The sequence below is a fragment of the Ahaetulla prasina genome, chromosome 8 (genome assembly GCF_028640845.1).
Source record: "Ahaetulla prasina isolate Xishuangbanna chromosome 8, ASM2864084v1, whole genome shotgun sequence".
NCBI lineage: Eukaryota > Metazoa > Chordata > Lepidosauria > Squamata > Colubridae > Ahaetulla > Ahaetulla prasina.
In genome coordinates, this window is record NC_080546.1 from 24,422,664 (window position 1) to 24,445,962 (window position 23,299).

A 23,299-nucleotide genomic window follows, 5' to 3' on the forward strand; every position below is an offset into this window, starting at 1 on the left:
TTCTTAAAATAAGATGCAACGCTCAGTTTACTGAAACAGTGGTAGATCACTAATGAATCAAGTGAGTTTCGTTGTTGTTTTTAAAAACCTGAGGGCATCAGTGGGCAAGTTAAACCATGTTTGTGGTCTATGAATTTAATCCCAATTCTCTTCCTGTCTATAGGCCTCTCCCGTCACTTTTCTAGGTAGTTGGGTTTTTACTTTGACAGTTTACAACAATGTGTATACTACAGATCTTATGTATTTTCTGACAAAGGCTGGAGGGGAAACAAGTTGCCAATTTTCTGCAGTTGTGGATGAAGAAGTTATTTAAACTTAAAATAAGAAGTTTGAGGGTCATACAGGCCTTGGGGTTGCTGACTATTGCTGTAAAATGGAATACCTATAATGTCATGGGTACTTACGGGACCGCCTGCTGTTACCTCATGCCTCCCACTGTCCCGTACGCTCTCATAGAGAGGGACTTCTCAGGTTGCCGTCGGCCAAACAATGTCGGCTGGCGGCCCCCAGGGGAAGATCCTTCTCTGTGGGAGCTCCTACTCTTTGGAATGAACTTCCCCCTGGTCTACGCCAAATACCTGACCTTCGGACCTTTCGCCACGAATTGAAAACATATTTGTTTATTCACGCGGGGCTAGCGTAAACTTTTTAAACTGTTTAGTTTTTAAATTTTAAATTCTATTTATGTTTTAAATTGGGGTTTTTAGATTTTAAATATTTTAATTTTTCGGCCAATTGTGTAATAAGTTTCTTAATTTAGTTTTTAAATTGTATATTGTGTATGTTTTTTAGCCTGGCTGTACACCGCCCTGAGTCCTTCGGGAGAAGGGCGGTCTAGAAATTCAATAAATAATAATAATAATAATTCTGTTTTTCAAAAAGGTGTTAAAGCTCCAGCTTAAGGGAGAGGGAGTAATTCATAATAGCAAGACATCATTACGTCCGTAGTGATGCCATAGTATTACCTAATAGAAGCCCCTATCATGCACAAACCCACTGATCTCATGGTTCTGCTTTTTTCTGAGTAGTATGATATTATCATGCTTTACTAAAAAAATTGTGGTTTCTCCTAAATAAAGGAAATCTGATAAATCCTTGCAGCAACTGAGTAATATTTGCAAAGTGCTCTTGAAAGTCAAGTGGGTTCACATTATATCTTGAAACTAATAAGGAGTTTATGAGAACAGTTCTAACATCTACAGTATGGTTAATATTTTTGTTAGACTCAACCAACCAACCTTGTATAGAACTATGGATGAAGTTTGGAGATCTGTGATATTTTTTTCATTAGGAAAAAGCTAGGAAAGAAGGAGGAGAAGGCAGAGAAGAAAAATGAGTGATTTGAGGATGAATTTATGAGGTCCTCATGAATAGGGCTTTAAGATGAAATAAAGCAAGAATTATGGTTTTAAGCTATTATGCTTTCATACACAATGGATAGGATTCAGGTCATACTCAGGAATCTGAGCACAAACAAGGATGAACATTTAAAATCCAGCTGAGTGTAGAATTGTTCCCAACGTTAGGTAAATATTTGTGATCTTGGATAAACAAAAAATAAAAGTAAAGGTAAAGGTTCCCCTCACACATATGTGCTAGTCATTCCCGACTCTAGGGGGTGGTGCTCATCTCCGTTTCAAAGCCGAAGAGCCAGCGTCATCTGAAGACGTATCTGTAGTCATGTGGCCGGCATGACTAAATGCCAAAGGTGCACAGAATGCTATTACCTTCCTACCAAAGATGGTCCCTATTTTTCTACTTGCATTTTTTACATGCTTTCTAAGTGTTAGGCTGGCAGAAGCTGGGACAAGTAACGGGAGCTCACCCCATTACGCAGCACTAGGGATTCGAACCGCTGAACTGCCGACCTTTCGATCAACAAGTTGTCTTAGCCACTGAGCCACCATGTCCCTATAAAAACAAAAGTAGAGGAAAACATATTTACAATCATAACTGGGACCAGAATTTACACTGTTAAGCAAGGCAGTTGTTAAGCGAGTCACACCCAATTTTATGACTTTTTTGCCATGGTTGTTCAGTGAATCTGGCTTCCTCCATTGAGTTCGCTGGGAAGGTTACAAATGCTGATCGCATGATCTGGAATGCTACAACCATCATAAATACATGCCAATTGCCAAGCAGCTGAATTTTGATCACAGGATCATGGAGATGCAGTGACATTTGTAAGTGTGAGGACCAAGTCGTAAGTGACTTTTTTCAGTGCCGTTGTAACTTCAGACAGTCATTAAAAGAAAGCTTATAAATCGAGGATTACATGAAGCTTTAGTATTAACAGAAATGGAAGTTAAGTCTAGATACTATACTAAGTAAATGTGTTGTGCTAGTTAATTATTCTTGCAACAGTAATCCTAAAAGAGTGAAGTTTTCTCTTTAGGTGACAGACACTCATTTTATTCCAAATAAACATGTGACTTCTGAGCAGGTAATCTGACTAATCAACTAATCAAGTACTTTCCAAATTGCACGTAACACAAAATACCGGTAATGCATGTTTTATCATGTGGAAAAATCCAAAAACTCATGGTCAGGCAATCTCTTCATTAGTCCTGATCAAAAATATAAGCAACTTACCTCTGGCAAGACTAAACATCAGTTTTCCTTAAAAAGCTGATGGTCATAACGGTAGCTTTACAAACTGTGGAAATACAATAAAAGCTTCCTACTTAGAATAACAACTCCTCTCTATATGGACATTTCTTCTTTAGAAACTTAGGCTAGGTTTAAATTTAAACTGATTTCTTATACATTTTCATTGTACAATAAGTGGTTATGAGCTTAAAGTCAAAATCCATGTTAAGATTCAGATAGCACATAAGAATCATTTTGTCCCTATTTGCTATGACAGATTAATATATAATTATCTTTTGGAATTTGTCCCATTTGGAATATCAGCCTAAGTGGTCAGTAGAAATAACTTTGGCCATTTTTTTCCCATTGTTCTTTTCAAATGAGTTTAAGATAATAAGCCCTTCCGCATGAGGACTCAATGACAAAAGACGGTCTCTAGAATTTCCTGGTCTCACTGGGTTCACAGTGGTAAAATCCATGTTTGAATTGCTGAAGTTCTGTAAAACTTGTGCTGCTCATTTTCTCATTTCTAGGAACTGAGCTTCTGGGTTGTAGTTGCCCTTTCATAGATATTTCATAGAGGAATAGTGAATTGACATTTTTGAAGCTTCCTTTCATAGAACCCATTCAGACAATTTTTTGCATGCAATCAGAAACATGCTTAGAACAGTGAAGACATGGATGGGTAAATGTGTTAGAGAGTGTGCCTGGCCCGAAGTCACCTAATTAGCTTTTGTGGCTGAGAGTGGCTGGATCAAATGCCAGTCTAACATACTGATTCTTACTTAATATTTTGATTCTTTATTATGTGCCTTTGCAGTCTCTATATATGTGAGTAAATTGGATTGGATCTCAGGTCTTTGTTATACATGAAGTGTCTTGGTTCCACCTCCCACTTGCACAAAAGTGATTTGCTGGAGGGCATCTACCCAGTGGTGAGATTCAAATAATTTAACAACCTAATGATTTCTTCCAACAACCAGTTCACCAAACTGCTCAAAAAGTTAACAACCGGTTCTCCCAAAGTGGTACGAACTGGCTGAATCCCATCACTGCATCTACCGTACTTCTGTGGAAGACATTAGCAAATGGCTAATGACCTTGGTGAGCAGTCTGTAGAGACTAGCCAATCTGAATAGTTCTTGTTTCATGATTGTCTCATGTTTGTTTCATGTCTTGCAACCAGTTTTTTGCATTTATGACCTTTGCAGGTCTATAAAGCAAAGCAAATCCAAGATAAGATCAGAAGCATAGTCACAATTTCATTTAGCAATTGTGGTCATTAAACAAGGGCTACCTGTAGTATAAATACACTGTAGACTGTGGCTATCCAAAACATTGAAAGAGGTTCTTTGAATAGCATGTTAGCACATGCAAGACATGCGATGGAAAGCATTGAGGCAGCTAATTCGTCTTGAAGGCTCATCATAAGTTCTTTGAGAGCTTTCCCAGATTGTCTGCTTGTGCAATTGAGCGTGCATAAAGAACGTTCCTGGTAAGACTGTTGGGAAGCTGCGGTGGCTGGATAGTCAGACGATCTGGGAAAGACTTGAAAGCAAGCGTGGCAAGAATGCTTTTGAATGTTTTCCACAAAAGTAGAATAAATTCCATCTTCTTGGTTTCAATTATTTAAATGTAGAATAGCACAGATGTCTTGAGAAGGGCTTGGCTATTTTGCCTACCTGCTTTCAGAGAAGAAATGAGATGTCAAACTAGGAATTTTCTAAGAAATGTCATTAACTTTCCAGTAAAGCAGCAGTGAGAATCAATCTTTCAGTTGTTACCCATGGCATTAAATTTATTTGATTGTTCTTTGTTAACTCAGAAAACCAGCCCTTTAATGCATTGCATTATTATTATTATTATTATTATTATTATTATTATTATTATTATTATTATTATTATTATTATTATTATTATTATTATTATTATTATTAATTATTAATTATTTCGATTTCTATACCGCCCTTCTCCCAAAGGACTCAGGGCGGTTTACAGTCAAAGTAAAATCAATTAATACAAAGGAAAATTTAGAGTTGATTGAAGAACTTAAAACCAATAAAACCCCTTATTAAAACCCCACTAGGCCAGTCCTGCACGGTGAAACAGAAATGTTTTCAGCTTGCGTCGAAAGGTCCGAAGATCAGGGAGTTGACGGATACCTGGTGGTAACGTGTTCCAGAGGGTTGGTGTCCCCACAGAGAAGGCCCTCCCCTGGGTGTCGCCAGCCGACATTGACTGGCCGACGGCACCCCAAGGAGAACCTCCCTATGGGAGCGCACTGGTTGATGGGAGATCGCCAGTAGCAGCAGGCGGTCCCGTAAGTAACCCGGTCCTATGCCATGGAGCGCTTTAAAGGTGGTAACTAACACCTTGAATTGCACCCGAAAGACCACCGGAAGCCAGTGCAGCCTGTGCAGGAGTGGTGTTATATGGGAGCAATGAGTCGCTCCCTCTATCACCCGCGCGGCCGCATTCTGAACTAATTGAAGTCTTCGGGTGCTCTTCAAGGGAAGCCCCATGTAGAGAGCATTGCAGTAGTCCAGACGGGAAGTGACGAGGGCGTGAGTGACTGTGCACAAGGAATCCCGGTGTAAGAAGGGACGCAACTGGTGTATCAGGCGGACCTGATAAAAAGCTCCCCTGGCGACGGCCGTCAAATGCTCTTCTAACAAAAGTCGTGCATCCAGAAGGACGCCCAGATTGCGGACCTTCTCTGTGGGGGCCAATGACTCGTACCCCACAGACAGCGATGGCCTCAACTGATTATACCGGGACGCCGGCATCCACAGCCACTCAGTCTTGGCGGGGTTGAGTCGGAGCCTGTTTTTCCCCATCCAGACCCGCACGGCCTCCAGACAATGGGACATCACCTCAATGGCTTCGCTGGGATGGTTAGGGGTGGAAATGTACAACTGCGTATCATCAGCGTACAGATGACACCGCACCCCAAAACCACGGATGATCTCGCCCAGTGGCTTCATATAGATATTGAACAGGAGAGGCGAGAGAACCGACCCCTGGGGCACCCCACATAAGAGGCACCTCGCGGTCGATCTCTGCCCCCCCCGCCAACACCGTCTGCGACCGGTCAGAGAGGAAGGAGGAGAACCACCGAAAAACGGTGCCTCCCACTCCCAGCCCCTCCAGCCGCCGCAGCAAGATACCATGGTCGATGGTATCAAAAGCAGCTGAAAGATCTAATAGGACCAGGACAGAAGAACAGCCTCTGTCCCGGGCCCTCCAGAGATCATCCACCAATGCGACCAAAGCCGTTTCAGTGCTGTACCTAGGCCGGAAGCTGGACTGGAACCGGTCCAGATAGACAGTTTCATCCAGGTACTCAGGAAGCTGATGCGCTACCACACTCTCAACAACCTTCGCCACAAAATGAAGGTTGGAGACTGGATGGTAGTTCGATAAAACAGCTGGATCCAGGGAGGGCTTCTTGAGGAGGGGTCTCACCACAGCCTCTTTCAAGGTCGTAGGGAAGACACCCTCTCTCAGACAAGCATTAACAATTCCCTGAAGCCAGCCTCGTGTAACCTCCTGTGTGGCCAGTACCAGCCAGGAGGGACACGGATCCAATAAACATGTGGTTGCATTCAGCCTCCTCAGTATCCTGTCCATGTCATCGGGAGCCACAGTGTCAAACTCCTCCCAGATGACAGCCTCAAGATCTGCCTCCATCATACCATCTGAGACTATCCAATCTGTGTCCAGCCCATCCCGAATCTGAGCAATTTTATCGTGCAGATATTGTCCAAAGTCCTCAGCACGCCCTGAGTAAGAAGGGAGCGGGTCACCCTAAACAAGGCTGCTGGGTGGTTATCTGCTGACGCAATAAGAGCGGAGAAATACTCATATTTCGCCGCTCCTATCGCCACTAGATAGGTCTGAATATGTGACCTTACTAGTGTTCGCTCAGATTCAGAACGGCTGGCCCTCCAATTACTCTCTAGGTGTCTTTTCCGGCACTTCATCTCTCTCAACTCCTCGGAATACCAAGGAGCCGGTCGAGACCGGCGCCGGGTCAGAGGCCGCAAAGGCACGACGCGGTCCAAGGCCCCTGCCGCCGCCCTTTCCCAGGCGGCGACAAGTTCTTCAGACGAGTCGTGGGTTAGGTCCTCAGGAAGTGGCCCAAGTTCCGTCAGAAACCTCTCCGGGTCCATCAGGCGCCTGGGATGGAACCAACGTGTCAGTTCCGTCTCCCTGCGGTGCGGATTAGCGGTTCAAAAATAAATATAAGATAAATAAATAAATAAATAAATAAAATAAATATATATAATCTTGAACGATTAAAATATACAATATTTAAAATATACCTCAATCAACAATACCTGGCTAATTCTGAAGTGACCAAGGTCCAGATATATTTAATATTAATTTTATTTAAATGCTTTGGAAAAGATAGCAATCCTTTCTTCTCAATGAAATATGAATATAAATTTAATAAATAAATGAAAGTGAATTTATTAATATAAATGTTATTAATATAAACATTAATTAATTGAATTAAAAACTGGGAAATCTTTATCCTTTACTACTTTATATATTTATTTATTAAAGATAATCAGTGGTGAGTTCTCCTGGTTTGGTCTGGTTCTTGCGAACTGGTAATAATGGCGGTGGGAGGCTCCGCCTACCCACCCTGACGTCATCATTGACGATCTGGGCATGTGCGGAAGTGCATTTGTGCACTCCTGTTGCAAACCGATAGTAAAGATAAATGGAATCCACCCCTGAAGATAAGGTATATGTTTCCAGTTTTTAAACTAATTGTTGATCTATGAGAGCTCTTATCTTCTTATTACACAGCAGCTGAGCTAAGTCAATGGCCAAGGACTTTATCAACTTTTTTTTTTAAAGTCCAATCATAGAGAATCACTCTTGTCTTCTTTGACATGCTCCAGAAAAGACAAATTAGGAAGACAAGACTTACTTTGAAGGTTCTTTGAAGGTTTGTTTTTCCAATGAATTAGCCATTCCTTAAATATTCCAATATTGAAATGTATAGAAGAACTTAATTTAGAATAATTAACTTACTTGATCTGACAAAAATCTACATGAATCGACTGAGAAGCCAGTGGAAGTGACACAGATTCTTTGAATGCTTACAAAGTGATACTGAATTGATTGTCCTCACTCCCTATTTGTCCTTATCATTCAAATACTGTATATATTGCCTCTTTCTAAGTAAGACATACACACTATCAGCAGTTACTGCACGTGCCCTCATATTTTCTAAGCATTTGGCTGAAGTGCCTTTACAACAAGTCTGTTTTCCTACATCAAGGCCACTTCTCTATTCATTTTTTAAAAAAACAGACACTATCTCATGACAAGAGTGACTGAAATCAACATACTCTGGTTGTCTGGTTAAACCTTTATATTCACAGCCTAAAAAGCTGATGAGCGAATCAGATCTGTTAAATGCAAAACCTGTTAGAAGATTAATGGCTTTTCCAATGATGGGGTTGTAGAGTTCTAACAGGCATGCAACTTTGTTCTGCAAGGGAAGCGGAACCAATGCAGACATGAGGTGAAAATGCCAGCTCAGTGGGATCAAACATATATTCTTACTTACCGCATTAGATGTGAAGTGGCAGGGAGACAGGTATTAACTAATCCTGCTGGCAACTAAAGCAATAGACAAATGGGCTAGGGACACCACAAAGCACTATTTCACAAGTTAGTTTCAAAAGCACTTGGAAAGAACGTAAATATTAGAAATGAGTCATGGGACATCTTAGTAATAGATTCAAAGACAGCTGTAATTAAACTGTGCAATTATTCCTCCTTATCGTAATTGTCAACTTTGCTTTCCCTTTTCATTATACCTATTATGCTACACATCAGCATTAAAGAGAGGTTTGGTTCTTCTTTTCTCTCATGTACCTTTCCTATGGAGGACTGTGTCAGGATTTAGGCCGTATCAGCTTGACCATCCATTTTTTCTTCTGCTTTAAGCCCTGAATCTTATCACAGAGAGCCATTCACCTATCTATTCTAGTGCACATTCTATGCATCTCTATGGCCTTTCCAGTCAAAGGATATCTTTGCTTGAGGCTATGGAAAGCCGATTGTCATCAGAGAGTAAAAATATCAGATCAGATGGAAAAAAAGTATGATCTACTGAGGCAACAACCAATGTAGAGCGATGTAGGTTTGTAGAGCAATCCTCTTTTTCTATGAGAGACACTGGGAAAGAACGCTTGGTCAGCCTAGGTAGAGATGTAAAATTGAGAGTACTGATATCACATTTAGGGTTGATAGTTTACAAATTCCCCCATTGGCTTCATAGATGGTAAATAGAAGCAAGGAGTGAATAGAACTCTGAGGGACCCACAAAGCAGGAATCTCTGACTGGAATTGGCCCTGGAGAAAGGAGAAGCAATTTAATTCAGTGCCTCCCACTCTTAATCCCCTGAACCAGACCAGAAAAATACCATGAACAATATTGGTCACTGAAGATCAAGGAATGCCAGGATGGATGCATTACCTCCATCCCAAGCCTGTCAAAAATCATCACAAAAGCAGTCATTGCTGTTTTAGTACCATGGCAAGACCTGGATCTTGAATGGATGTATTCCAGATAATGTCCACACACACCCTGAGCTCTCTAGAGCTGTAAGCCAACCACCTTCTCAACTCTGTTTCCAGGATAGCAAGTTTGGAGACTAGATCTAGTTTTGTCAAATTCTACTGGGTCCAATAATTGACCCACCACGGTGGAGGTGGAAACCATCTATTTCAAAGTAAGAGGAATCACCCCCTCTCACAAGAAGCATTCCCCATTGCCTGCCACCTCCCACAGGAACTACCAGTCAGGAGGGAGAGGGATCAAAATACAGGAGGCCAAAAACACAGTTCCAAGGATGTCTACTTCATCAGGGCCAAGAGGTTTCAACTTCTCTCATTTAACTGGGCAAGACTGTGCCTTAGGCAGCTCCACAGGACCTGTACAACTAGATTCCAATTCTGAAAGAACAGATGACTAGAATAATACAATGCCGAACAAATGTTTCCTAGGAGGGACCAAGTTATCCTAAACAGGGCCACTGATAGGCTCTCTGCAGACACAACATGGGCAGAAAAATTAAATGCTTCAAAATTACGCAACATTTCCCATCTTCTCATTCAAACCCTATTAAATAATAAATCCAGAAATCACCAGTTCATTTTTATCAATTTTCAGCAAAATGTCCATAAAAGAATGTTTCACTCTTTAATAAAAGTACTTATTTTTGCCTCCCTAATCCAAGTCAATTTAGACATTTATGCAAGTTCTCTAAAGAGTCCATTTCTCCATTGCTAGTATACTCTTTGTCTTCCTCCAGTGACATTTTAGTCATCTGTTAGGTGGGCCCCTGTTGGATCCATAAGAGTCCACATAGGCACAATCCTATCCAAGGCCAAGGTCACCCACTCATTTCAAGTGGCATCCAATGCCCCATAGGATCCCTTAGATACTGGGGACCAGGGACCATCCAAATAAGTGTTGTCTCCTTGCAGAGAAGTGCATACAAGAGAACTCAAGTATCAGCAGAGAGTGATCTGGTTTTACTACTTTTGTTTCACTTGTGTATATAGTTTTTATCATTAGGTGGTAAACTGCCGAAGTTTCATATGCCAGGTGGCTATACCCATGTTTTAAATAAAAATAAAATAAAAATCTCCTCACTTCAGATCATGTTGTCACTGCCTTGAAATAAAGATCAGATCTAATAGCATTAATTTATACACATTTGTGTACAAGTGAAACTGAGAAGAATGTATTTGCATTTTGCAAGTAACCTTATCTCGGTTACTTTCCCATCCTACTGTACATACAAGTCTCAACTCCCATTGTATTTATATTCCCATGAAATACGTCAGGTAATGAACCTTAAAGTCCCTTCTTTTCCACTATATTAGATCAATGCATGTTGCACTATATGCATGTTGCACACAATGCACTATATTAGATCAATCCATTCATCCGATATCTGCTCTTCAACTGTTTCTTGTTCTGGCACGTACTTAGTGAGCTTACTTGGAACAACAGGTGTTTTTAAAGATGACCCTTTGATCTTTTTATGCATACTGGACAGAGGTTGGAGCAGCTTCTAATTTTAGTATTATTACACATAAACAGTGGTAGTTTGGCTTCCATAGGGTACTTGGTATAGGTTTATTTAAGGCTTATTTATTTGTATCCTGCGTTTATTATTTTTATAAGTAATTCAGGGTGGCGAAGACATTCAACATACCTTCCTTCTCTTATTTACCTTGCAGCAATCACCCTTTGTGGTGGGTGGGGCTGAGAGAGAGTGTCTGGCCTAAAGTCACACAGCTGGTTTTTGTGGCTAAAGCAGGACTAATAGTCAAGTTCAACTTGAAGGAAACTTTACCCCACTAACATTAGTGTCCCAAACAGCTTACGATCCCCTTCCTTCCTTCCTTCCTTCCTTCCTTCCTTCCTTCCTTCCTTCCTTCCTTCCTTCCTTCCTTCCTTCCTTCCTTCCTTCCTTCCTTCCTTCTTTCTTTCTTTCTCTCTCTCTCTCTCTCTTTCTCTCTCTCTCTCTCTTTTTATCAGAGGCTCACTTTGAGATGTGACTTTTTCTGCATTGCTTCTAGACATTCCCTTTGGCACGTTTTTTCTGGTGTTCTCAGAATTTAGGAAACTTTGTAGGCAGTTTGGGCAACAGCTGAGATTCTAACACATCACTTTACTACTTTCACGTACTGAACAACAAAAAGAGTGCAACCCCTTCCATTTCATAATGCTCATTTTTAACCATAACTTCTCACGCAAACTGCCGAACTTGATCAAAGTGACATGTATGAAATGGTATATGCAAGTTGGTCTGGGATTTCAGCATTTGTAATATGCATCTGCGTATACGTAGATTGCTTCATTTCTCTAAAAGAGGAAGCAGACCAGTAAGCAGACTTCCTGAAGAGATGAGTTCAGGAAATAGTGAATTAGAAAGTTACCATGATAGTTTCCAACAGTTAAGAGCACTTGAATAGACTGGCCTTATTACTTGGCAGAATGAAATGGTAGCAAGCCCAAGCCGAAAGCTGACATGGTGAAATTCAGTTGCGTCTAATTCTTTATTTGCTTACATCTAATGGACAGAATCTTTCCCAGACTAAAGCTGTAACTGTCTGCTCTAACCTAGTAGACATATCCTGAGAGATTCTAGGCTGAACCTCTTCCATCCTCCCCATCCAGTTTTGATTTCTTTTTGAAATCTGCTGTTTCCTCTTGGGAAACCATGGTGTTGTTGCTGGAATTCCCCCCTCCCTTCTCCAGGTGCACATTTCATCACATCTGCACACATCAAGGATCTGTGATGAAGAGTGAAGAAATGGTACGTTTTTATGGTTGTATTTTTCCTGGCAGGAAGGAGAAAGATGTAGAGTGGCCTTCTCCATCTCAGAGTATTTTGACTGAAGGCTGTTATTATGTGTTCCAGCTTAGGTAGCCATATTCACTATATTGGTCTGATCCTGCAAATGTCTTCAGCACTTTACTATGGGCCCAGATAAACTATCTAGCAAACCAATTCTTGAGAGACTAACTGGGATAAGAATAACTTCTTAGATTGAAATAATAAGCATTAAATTGTAATGAAGAAGTAAGACCCTATTAGTATTATATAAAGTTAGCACCCAGCCTTCTCCTAGAAGAATGAAATATTCTAGGAAATATTAAAAAGGCAGAATATTATATCTCCTTGGATGAGAAAAAGAAGAAGCATGCTCTTTGAAAGCAGCCCCCACCTTTTTTTCATGTATTATTTGTTCTATTTATATAACTTTCAATTTTCATCAGTGTTCTGGATACAGCCATGTTTAAATAGTTGTATTACACATCTTTGTTGTGATATTCATCACCATCCTGTTGATAATATAATAACATAATAATATAATAATATTAATACTTAACATCATCTTCTTTAACAACTCTCCACTTTACCATTTCCTCTTTTTATATCTCCTCCTTTCTAACTTCTGTTTCTGTTATCTAGCCATTGATAAAATATGTCCCATATCAAAAAATATTGAGTTTCTTTTTTATCCTTAATAGAAAGTGTTAATCTGTCCATTTCTGCACATTCTAAGATTTTCTTAATTACATTCCCCTCAGGCGGGATCTCATCATTTCCCCATTGTTGTGCAAATACAATTCTAGTTGCAGTTAATATATGCAGGATCAAGTATGTAGTCTTTTATCATATTTTTCTGGTAGAATGCCCAACAAAAATATCTCTGGTTTCAGATCTATACTGTTGTTTTATCATTTTTTCCAGCCATGTATGTATTTTCATCCAGCATTTTTTTGCTTTTGAGCATGTCCGCCACATATGGTAATATGACCCAGAGGATTGATTACACTTCCAACATTTAGCAAATCTGTCCTATATATTTTTGCCAATCTTGCCAGTACAAAATGCCACCTTTGTTAATATAAATGCCACCTTTGTTAATAGCCCCAGAAAGACTGGGCCATCTTATCTACAAAGCAAAAGGCCTTCAGCTCCAGAGTGATAGGTTTAGCCCTCATTCAAGATCCAAACCAGGACAAAGCCATTAAGCCATAATAGGAATTGCCCAACACCCTTTCAGAACACATGCCTCTTCATTACATCACCCAGCACAATTCAATCAAGCTTGATTCAGAAAACCTACATAGTTAATTATGACCCCCTACAGCAGCCAATAGCTTGTCCCAGGAACAGGAAGCTCAAATTCAAAGCCCAAGAGAGGGTATAAATCTCTCTCTCTCTCTCTCACCCATGTGCTCATTTTCCAAGGACCCAAAAAACCCCAATGTGGTCCTATCCACCATTAAACCATCTTTTCAAACAGTCTTGATGTTTCCAGTGTCTGTCTCCCCACTTGGAACTGAACCCAGATGGACATTTCTTCAAACAGTATGTTTACTGTTCAAACAATAAAATAAAAGTTTGCCTTCAGATATTCCTAATATTTGGTCATAAGAAATGAAATCCAAAGGCTTCTCTACAGTACACATCAGGACCCTATTTTTTATTTCGATAATATTAGAAAGGGGGGAAAAATTTCTATTCAGTCATTTTTCTGTCTTTACAGTTCCAGAAGACAGTTCAAAAACACTTTCCCAGTCATAACATATGCTAGAAAATTGTCTTTTCCTATTAAAAAAAATACTGTGGTCTCCATATTATTTTATGATAACATGTATCCAACTCATAGGTGGGAGGGAATTTATCATGGCTGGCCTTTTTGAAAGTGCTACTTTATAGCATGTGAGGATTATCGTTGCCTTGCACTTCAGAAATTCATTTTATTAATAGCCATTTAAAAAACACACACCACATGGTGCCCATTGTATTGTATAATTTGCATATTTGCCTGTTTCTATAAGTTCATAAATTTACAAGTTAGTACCAGCAACTTTCTGTGATAATTTGACCAATTCGTCTCTAGAAATTAGTTCTGGTGTTCCACCAAACTTTGCTTAGCCACCTCAAACCCAGGTCTGGATGAGTAAACATCTTCAAGCTCCAATTACTTTGTTAAATGATGAAAACAGCATCATACCACTGCATCATAAGCCCTAGCACTTTGGGATATGTGTTTGATGAACAAAGAAGCCAGGATTTTGCTTCATCGGACTGACTGGTTTGATCCCTTCTGCCGATCCGACATGGATCATAATGGAGTGGGTCATAATAGATAGGGATCCTCATGGATAATTGTCAGATATGCTCTACAGTCTTTGTTTTGCAGTGTGTCTTACACATATGAGATTTTGGTGACATTTTTGCTCTGCCACTTTTTGTGAGAGATTCTAGGGAAACTAATAGAAGGAATTTCAACTATAAAGAGCCAAGAGATAAGAAACAAATCTGTTGACAACTCATTTCATAAACAGTAACTAAATCCAAATGTCGATACACCTGAGAAGAAATGATTCAAAACGTTCCGAGACATCTCACCGTAATGAATTCACTAATAATGGAAAATTGGAAATTCCCTGTTATTGCTGTCAAAGTCATGTTATTGAAATATGTGTAATTCTTGCTTCCTTGATCATGCCCACCTGAATGGGACTTCATACTTGTTGCAACAGACATGGATTTAATGCAATACAAACTTTGATGTCTCATTAGGTGGTATCATGACAATCTCACACGTCATGCAGCAGAGGCTCTTCTACTTTCCAATGGCAGTGATGGAAGCTATCTCCTAAGAAAAAGCAATGGCAGGACTACTCTTTTTTCGCTTTCTGTAAGGTATAGTATTTTCATATTTTCATATTTTCATGTGAGCCTGCTCATATTTTGAGTTCAATATCTGCTTTCTTTCCCACCACTGTCATATATTTAGCAGCTGGTACAAGAAGCAAAGTTTTATTGTAGTATACTCTTGACTCTGTCACTGATCAATTTTCACAAGTCAGTTGGGAAATGCAATTCATCTGAACATCAGTGAAATAGCTGCAACTCAGGAACATTTAACTTTGACTGAAATACATTTTTTTAAAAAAAAACCAAAAGTAGAATAATTTAAATACCCATAATTAATCAGTTAATGTGTTAAGCATAGTGCAGATGATCCTAAAGTTATGACCAATCATTTAATGACCTTTTGAGTTACGTTGGAACTGGAAAAATGACTTGCATTTGGTGCCTGTAGTCACATGATCAGTATTTGGGTGCTTGGCAACTGGCATGTATTTACAACGGTTGTAATATCCCAAGATCATGTGATTGCCATTTGCAATTTTCCCAGGGGGCTTCTGATAAGCAAAGTCAATGAGGCAAGCTGGAATTGCTTAACAACAGTGGCAAAAAGGTTGTAAAAATGGACTTATTTAACAGCCACCTTGCTTTGAGATGGACGTTCCAGTCCCAAGTGTGGTTGTAAGTTGAGGGCTACCTGCATTGACCATATGACCACAATATCTTATATAACGTTGTGCTAAAATAGAACTAGAAACTCATGAACTACAGACTACTTGTGACCCCTGAGACATTATTTTTGTAGGTTACACATACTTTCTTGGATTTCAGCTTACAAGAAAAACTTATATTCAACTTACATTAAAAATAATGAGTGTTTGCTTAGATTCGTTTTGTAAAATGCTGAAGTCTCAAATTCATGCAAACTAAAATGACCTTTCATTTATTATAATTTTGAGAATTACAGTCTGAAACTCATGTTTTTGAATCGATAATGCATTAGTTTTAGTGATATTATATGCGTATTCTTGCTATTAATGGATAAGAGATAACCGCATTTTGTCTAGCTGATGATAGTCAGAGGTACAGAATAAATGGTGTGACAGATAGGCAAATCTCTGATTGTCTTAATGTCTTCTGTTTGAAATACCTGAAAATGTGTTTTTATTCCTGCTCTTTTCTTTTGGGCTACTGAGAGAGACCCTCAAAGCCATCAAGCTAACATTTCTCATAAGATCTAAAGCTGGAAGAGGAGTAAAGCAATAGTTCTCCCCAGTGGGAAAAAAATGAAGCTACCTTATCTCAAAATCATCAAGGGCTTCATAATTGTCCTATAAGGCAGTTGAGCCACAAGTAAATCAGCTCAGCTCACCAGTGCTGATTAAGTTACAGGTATATAGAAGCATGGAATTGCTTTCAGTCTTTGGAACTCGCATATGGAAGCCTCCCAACTTCCAAAGTTCCTGGTAAGCATGGCCAAGTGTAGTTCAACATACAATACTTGGAAGACACCAGGCTAAGGAAGGCTAGTATACATCAAAGGAAAATAATAAGTGGAGTAATATAAGATGAAACTTAACTTTCTCACAATGAAGCTTATGATCTTTTCTAAAAGATGGATGGTAGGGAGTACCATAGGCTTAGACTACTGGGAATGAAGGAAAACACGAATAAGTTCCTTATGAAGATAAGGGAGTTTCTTGTTGCCAACTTTCTTATTTAATGGTTTTCTGGAACCAATGCAAACAGTTTGTACAGTTAACCACTTCCTTTTCTTTTATTTTTTTCCAGAGCAAAAGATTCCGTAAAGCACTTTCATGTGGAATACACAGGGAATTCATACAAGTTTGGCTTCAACGAATTTTCCAACTTGAAAGACCTGATCATGCATTTTGCAAATCAGCCTTTAATAGGTAGCGAGACAGGTAATCCAAATATTCTTTTTCTCTTCCTTTTGAAATATTGTATTGGGAAAATTTAATTTAAAGATTTTGTATTGTAGCTTTACTGTAAACCGAAGCTCTTTTTTATATCCTCAGATCAGTCCTCCCCTTAGTAAGTTTTATAGGTTTTTGCTACCTTTAACAAAGTTCTTCATATTTAAATTAATATTTAATAATTACTTTTTGCTGTCAGATCTTCAGGTATTGCAACAGTAGTTTGTAAATTTATATTGCATACTAGAACAGGGGTCTCCAACCTTGGCAACTTTAAGCCTGGCGGACTTCAGCTTGGCTGGCTGGGGAATTCTGGGAGTTGAAGTCCGCCAGGCTTAAAGTTGTCAAGGTTGGAGACCCCTGTACTAGAAAACATTTCCTAATAGGAAAAATGTTATGTACATCGTGGATTCAGGATGTGAGGAGAGTAGAGCACAAGAAATCGCAATGCATTTAATTCAATGCTTTACGGAAAAAGCTTTTTGTTTCCTTAAAGTCTCTTGCTATCAAAGGCAGGCCAGGATAAAGAATGGCTTCAAATGAAAAAAAAGCAAATACCTTATAGGACGTTCTATACTTATGGCCATTCATTTAGTGACCATTCAAAGTTATGATGGCACTTTTTAATGACCAGGTCCTCAGACTTACCACCATTGCTGCTTCCCCATAGTCACATGAACAAGATTTGGGGGCCTGGCAACTGGCATGTATTTTTAATGGTCCTGGGATCACATGATCACTATTTGTGACTTCCCATGGGACTTCTGACAAGTCTGTGGGGAAGTTGGATTCATTTAACAAACACATGATTTTGCTTAAAAACTGTTGCAAAAAATAATAATAAAATTGGACAAGGGTCACATGATGACTCCCTTAAAGACAAGCATTTTTGGTTATGTTCCATAAGGTTCTCTGTGACTTTAGGACCATTTGGAGAGAAGAAGCATGCTCCGTATGAATGTGAAAGGGGCCTTTTTGGGGTCCAGTTGCAGTTTTAGAAACCCCTTGCAAGGGGAGGAGTTGCAAAGTTGGATGATTCCAACGCTTTCTTCTTTTTTCTAGCAAGTGAAAAGTGTCTTTTTTTTCTCATGCAATTCTGCAGCCTTTTTGCTGAAATAGATTTTAACCTTGTGGGTGATACCTTTTTGTTTTTATGAATATGCTAAAATAGAGGTGTGTTATGTTTTAATATAATTCTGTCCCTTATTTGTTGATTGTCTAGTAGCAAATGATAGAATTGCTAGTGGAAAGAAAGATGTAAGTTTCATTAAGAAATAGTTCTAATACAATTGTTGGAGAAGCGGTCAATAACACTGTTAATTAAGTTGAATACTTTTTTCTTCAGTATTTCTGCTCTCTTTCAGTTCAAGTGTGTTTTTTTTCCTGCTGCCTTTTAAATAAAAGATAAAAGTTGCAGACATTGGCTGTTTCATAACCAGTAGTTTTCCTTTTAATAACTTTTGTTAAAATCACTGGCACTTTTGGTTTTGCTGGACTGATTCCACAGAAGTCATTTCTTTGCAGTTCTTCTTTTGAAATCTCAAAGGTGCTTTTTCAAGAGGCAACTGGACTTTCTGGTTTTTCTTTGAAGCCATTTCACTTCTCATCCACTTCAGCTCAGTTGAAGAAGCTTCTTGGACGAGAAGTAAAACGTCTTCAAAGAAAAACCTGAAACTGCAGTTGCCTCTTGAAAAAGCACCTTTGGGACAACCGTGACCTGGATGACTGAGAATCTCCATAGACTCCATCTCTTTTGAAATCTTTGGATCCATTCTTATGCAGCTTAAATTTTTAAATAAAACCATCTTGATACAAACGGCTTAGTTTGGTTTGGCTAACAATGCTGTATCTAATACATTTGGGATAAATACAGATTTTATCCTTACTTAGTTTTATTACACAAGTAAAATACTTGAATAGATCATTCCAGGTGGTTTAAGAAACCATCTGAGAAGATAGAGAGGCAAGGAGCACTGAGATATACATTTAGTTTAAGGCCAGAAATGGTTTAATTTTGTTCAAGTGTCAAGTCTATTTCCTAATAAATTAAATAATTAAAACTCATTGACTAGCCCCAACTGACACAGTGCCTAGAAACTTGAGCTCTGTTGTTACAGTCCCTAAATAGGTTGCTATTTAACACAAGAGATGCTTCAGATTTTTGATGAGCAACTACTACTGGAGCAACTCCAGATGAAGAAGAGGTTCCTATTATCAACTCATTATGTGTCAAGTAAGATCAATTGGCTGAACTTTTAAGAATGTTAAAATACCTGGCCATGCTGAGAAAGGAAAGGACGATGAAAGGAGCAATAAGCAATTCACAGGGGTTTTTGTTTTGTTCTGTTCTGTTTTTTGGCAGTATCATTTTAGCGAGGTTTTGTATTAAGAGAATTCTCCCTTTGCACAAGTCCTACTGTACTTTTGTTCGAATCTTTCAAATGCTTTGCTTTTCTATACTCAGGATCAGGCACTGTGACACTGGGATTCAATTTAAACACATTTGACGATTCTCTGATTTATAGGGCACATGCAAATCAATGGGAATGCTTTAAGATGACAAACATCCTGATCCTTTCTGTCGGTTTTTTTTTTGTCTTCTTGTGTTTAAGTCTTTGCTGACCTAGAGCATCAGTTTGACAAAACAGAGTGTATCTCCTTAGTTTGTTCTTTTCTGCCCTTTATTAAGAGGACAAAACAACGGTACAACTAAAAATCAATTTCTTTACACTTACAAAATACAAGTAGTCCACAACTTACAACCACAATTGAACCCAAAATTTCTGTCACTAAGCAAATAGCAATCTATTTGTTCAGTGAGTCTTGCCCCATTTTACGACCTTTCTTGCCGCAGATGTTAAGTGAATCACTGCAATTGTTAAGTTAGTAAGACGGTCGTTAAGTGAATCTGACTTCTTCATTGACTTTGCTTGTCAGAAAGTCGCAAAAGGTGATCGCATGAACCCAGAATACTGCAACTATCATAGATATGAGTCAAGTGTCCATCATCTGAATTTTGATCATGTGACCATGGGGATACTGCAATGGTCATAAGTGTGAAAAATGGTCGTTAGTCACTTTTTTCAGTGCCATTGCAACTTTGAACGGTCACTAAACAAATTGTTGTAAGTCGAGGACTACCTGTACATTGTTTCCAAACATAGAATTAATAAGATCAGGGGAGAAATCAGAGGCTTAATACAGGTACTAACAAGGAGAGAAGCAACTTAGAACTAAGGAGACGTGTTGTGACCCAGGTTCCCGGACTCGGACTCCTGGAGGAGGATGATTCAGAGAGTGAGGAGGAGGAGCTGGCAAGGCCTGCTTCCCCTGGGCCCTCTCCCTCCCTGGCACTGACCCAGGAGGAGAAGGGGCTGGCAAGGCCTGATTCCCCCGGGCCTTTTTCTGATTTGGCAATGCTCCAAGAACAATCTTGGCTCGATGCGAGACTGCGCAGACATGACTGGCGCGCGCAGCAGAGGAAGCTTTGGGACAGGCTTAGGGAATGATGAGTCACAGAGCGACACCCACGGGGGATAAAAGCAGGAGGCGGAGCTTCTTGGCTTTTTGTGTTGGACAAAGAAGTGAATTTGCGTGGGCAAACTGTTTCATGGATGGAAGAATCTGTTCGTGAGTGACTCTTGCTTTATCTATAATTTTCTGGTTATCTCCAGAGATTTTGGCAGGCGCGTGGGGAGACGTGGCCAGAACATCTCTGTGCCAGAAGGAATCCAGCCAAGTGTAAATAAACTTGAAGAAGGCCTTTGACTGACTTTATGTTGGGAGTGTTGGGAGTGGGAAACAAAACAAGACGTTTCTTGACAGTTAGAATGATTACTCGCTGGAGCAACTTGCCTCCAAAAATTGTGAATGCTCCAACACTGGAGGTTTTTAAGAAGAGATTGGACAATCATTTGTCTGAAATGGTATAGGCTTTCCTGCCTCAGGAAGGGGTTGGACTAGAAGACCTCCAAGGTCCCTTCCAACTCTGTAATTCTGTTCTGTTCTATTTGGAAGGTAATCCTTGATTTATAAACATTTGTTTGGTGAGGAAGGATACTACGGCACTCAAAAAAGTGGCTTACAACTGTTCCTCACACTTACAACCATCACAGCATCCTCGTGATTATGTGATCAAAATTTGGACATTTGGCAGCCAGCATGTTTTTATGATTCCATCATCCTGGAATCATGTGATTGCCAATTGCAATCTCCTAGCTGGTTTCTGACAAGCAAAGTCAATGGGGGAAGCCAGATTCACTTATTGATCACATGATTCACTTAACTGCAATGATTCACTTAACAACCAATGGCAAAAAAGTCTATAAAATTGGGCATAACAACCGCCTTGCTTAGGAACCAAAATTCTGGTTTTAATTATAGTCATTACTTGAAGAGTAGTTTTAGATACAAATTATGTTAAAGCCAGGCAGATTTAACTTCCATTCATGTTTGAGTAGGAAACCAATTAATATTCTATGAAGTGATACAAATTGCCTAGTTAAAGAAATAACATCCCACCATTTGCTGATTATGGTATCATCCTTGAATTTTATTTATTCAAGAACCATAGAAACAGCCTTACTCTTTTAGAAAGGTTATCTACTCCAGTCCTAACTAACATAAATTGTTTCTCATGGTTTGCATCTTAGATATACTATATGTTAGCTATATATTTAAATATTTCTAATGCACTTTGTACATTATTGTGGTTTTCCTTCACCACTGGTTATCCTGCCATCTGTTATATCTGTTAATAGCGAAGAAATTCACACTATGTAATAGTGTGTTGAATGATAGACTTGGCCTATGGTTTACCAACTCCCAAATCAGATTCTGCTGGCTCTGTGAAACTCCTTTCATGTTCTTAAAATGGAAAGTGCCACCAGCTGGGAAATAGATGTTAGACCTCATAATACCTATAAACTTGTTCACTTCCATGTTATTTTTCTATATGAAGCAATGCATAGAAAAGGAAAGTTAACACCAGAAAAAACAATTACCATAACAGCCCAAACTCCACAGAGTAGGTTTAATAAAAGTCCAAGGATAATGTTGCAGGATCCAATCTGTGTTTGTCACTTCAGTTCCCTGAAGGTGGGCTCTAGCATGAATCCGAAAGCTTGGAAGACAAAACTTCTGGTCCTGGTGACTGACCCAAATTGGATCCCACAACAATAACTTATATTTCTCTTTCCATAGGCAGGAGAACAATCTGGAATGAAACTTGCATGGTTATAGATAATGGATAATTTTATTTGAAATATCAACTATTTCATTTGATTTTGGGATTCTATTATAACCTTAACCCTAACCTTTATAATATGAAGCAATATTTAAAAGCACTTTAAAAAGGAACATTTTAAATATTTATTAAAAAATAAGCAAAAACATGATAAGTCCTTAATTTCACAACACATTGACCGTCTCAACCACAGTTTCAACTGAGAGACTGTAAACATCCCAGACCAAGATAAATCCAAAAATGATAGGGAATTTCTGCATGCTGACACAAATCAGTCATCAATAGATACATACAGATAAATAAATTTACACACCATTCAAAAGAGACAATTAAAAAAGGTACAAAGAAAACAAAAAGAACAGACACATCCTCACCCAGATAAGCAGGGAGTAACACCAGACAATCAAGAAGAAAACAGTACCCTAATCAAGGAACTCTAGGTGACCCCCCCTCTCCCTGTCCCTGCCAAACATTGCATAGCAAACTACTGTGTATAAATAGGTAGCAAAGTCCACACTCACTAGTGTTGCAGATGTCAGGTAATAAAATGTCTGCAAGCAAAGAACCAAGCTTAGAGAGCATCAAGGACTCTATAATAAGCAAGGTGTCCTTTGAGTCAAATTCAGCCAGTGATTTCATGGGGATGCCATGTAGTTTTCTTGGCAACAATCTAGAAATGGTTGGTCACTACCTTTTTCTGGGATGCTTGTTCAATTCCTAACTATCTGACAACTCTAAGATTGGTAGTCGCTGCTTCAACTAGTAACTTGTTTAGGTTTTAGGATAAGGTAAGGTATCTATGTACTGCCCCTTGTTGGGGCTTTATTTATTATTTAGCTGGGAAGAAAGTCCATGCCAAAAGACATCAAAGTGCAGGGATACTTCCCTGTAGGTTGACATATTTTGCAAATTGTACTTTTTACATCGGTGAGGGCGAAGACCAGATTAGGGCTAAGGTGAATCTGAAGGAGATCTCAGTAGGTTTTTGATGAATCTGAAATAAAGGGAGAAATGTAAAACAAAAATAGACAAATACGTTTTGATACTTTGTTAAGTTATCAAAGTGTTTAATTTTTATAGAACAGGATGCTAGGTTAGATCTAGATAAATATAATAAGGGATATGTCGTAATGGCTTTCTAAGATTATGTTTCTTTCTTTCTTTCTTTCTTTCTTTTTTGTTGCATGCATTCTGTTACATATCTAAGGAGATTCTCAGTCATCTAGGTCATGGTTTTCCCAAAGGTGCTTTTTAAAGAAGCCTTCTTGGAACTGCTGAAAGGACTGTGCTGTATACTGGAGATAGATGAT

The 23,299-nt window shown here is 39.1% G+C and overlaps 2 protein-coding genes across 2 annotated transcripts in view; one reads left to right on the forward strand and one right to left on the reverse strand.

Annotated features, from left to right (window-relative positions):
• The window catches only part of C8H4orf54 (chromosome 8 C4orf54 homolog), an 81,988-nt gene that overhangs the window by 51,279 nt on the left and 7,410 nt on the right, over nucleotides 1–23,299 (reverse strand). Inside the window, exons 3-4 of the mRNA XM_058192166.1 lie at nucleotides 22,511–22,983; nucleotides 1,826–1,911 (exon numbers count right to left, since the gene is read on the reverse strand). The gene's annotated coding sequence lies outside the window, so the exon portion shown is untranslated. The remainder of the gene's footprint in view (nucleotides 1–1,825; nucleotides 1,912–22,510; nucleotides 22,984–23,299) is intronic.
• Nucleotides 1–23,299, forward strand: part of DAPP1 (dual adaptor of phosphotyrosine and 3-phosphoinositides 1) — an 87,356-nt gene that overhangs the window by 50,084 nt on the left and 13,973 nt on the right. The window contains exons 8-9 of the mRNA XM_058192167.1: nucleotides 14,736–14,858; nucleotides 16,599–16,732. Coding sequence (XP_058048150.1) covers nucleotides 14,736–14,858; nucleotides 16,599–16,732 — 257 coding nt within the window. The remainder of the gene's footprint in view (nucleotides 1–14,735; nucleotides 14,859–16,598; nucleotides 16,733–23,299) is intronic.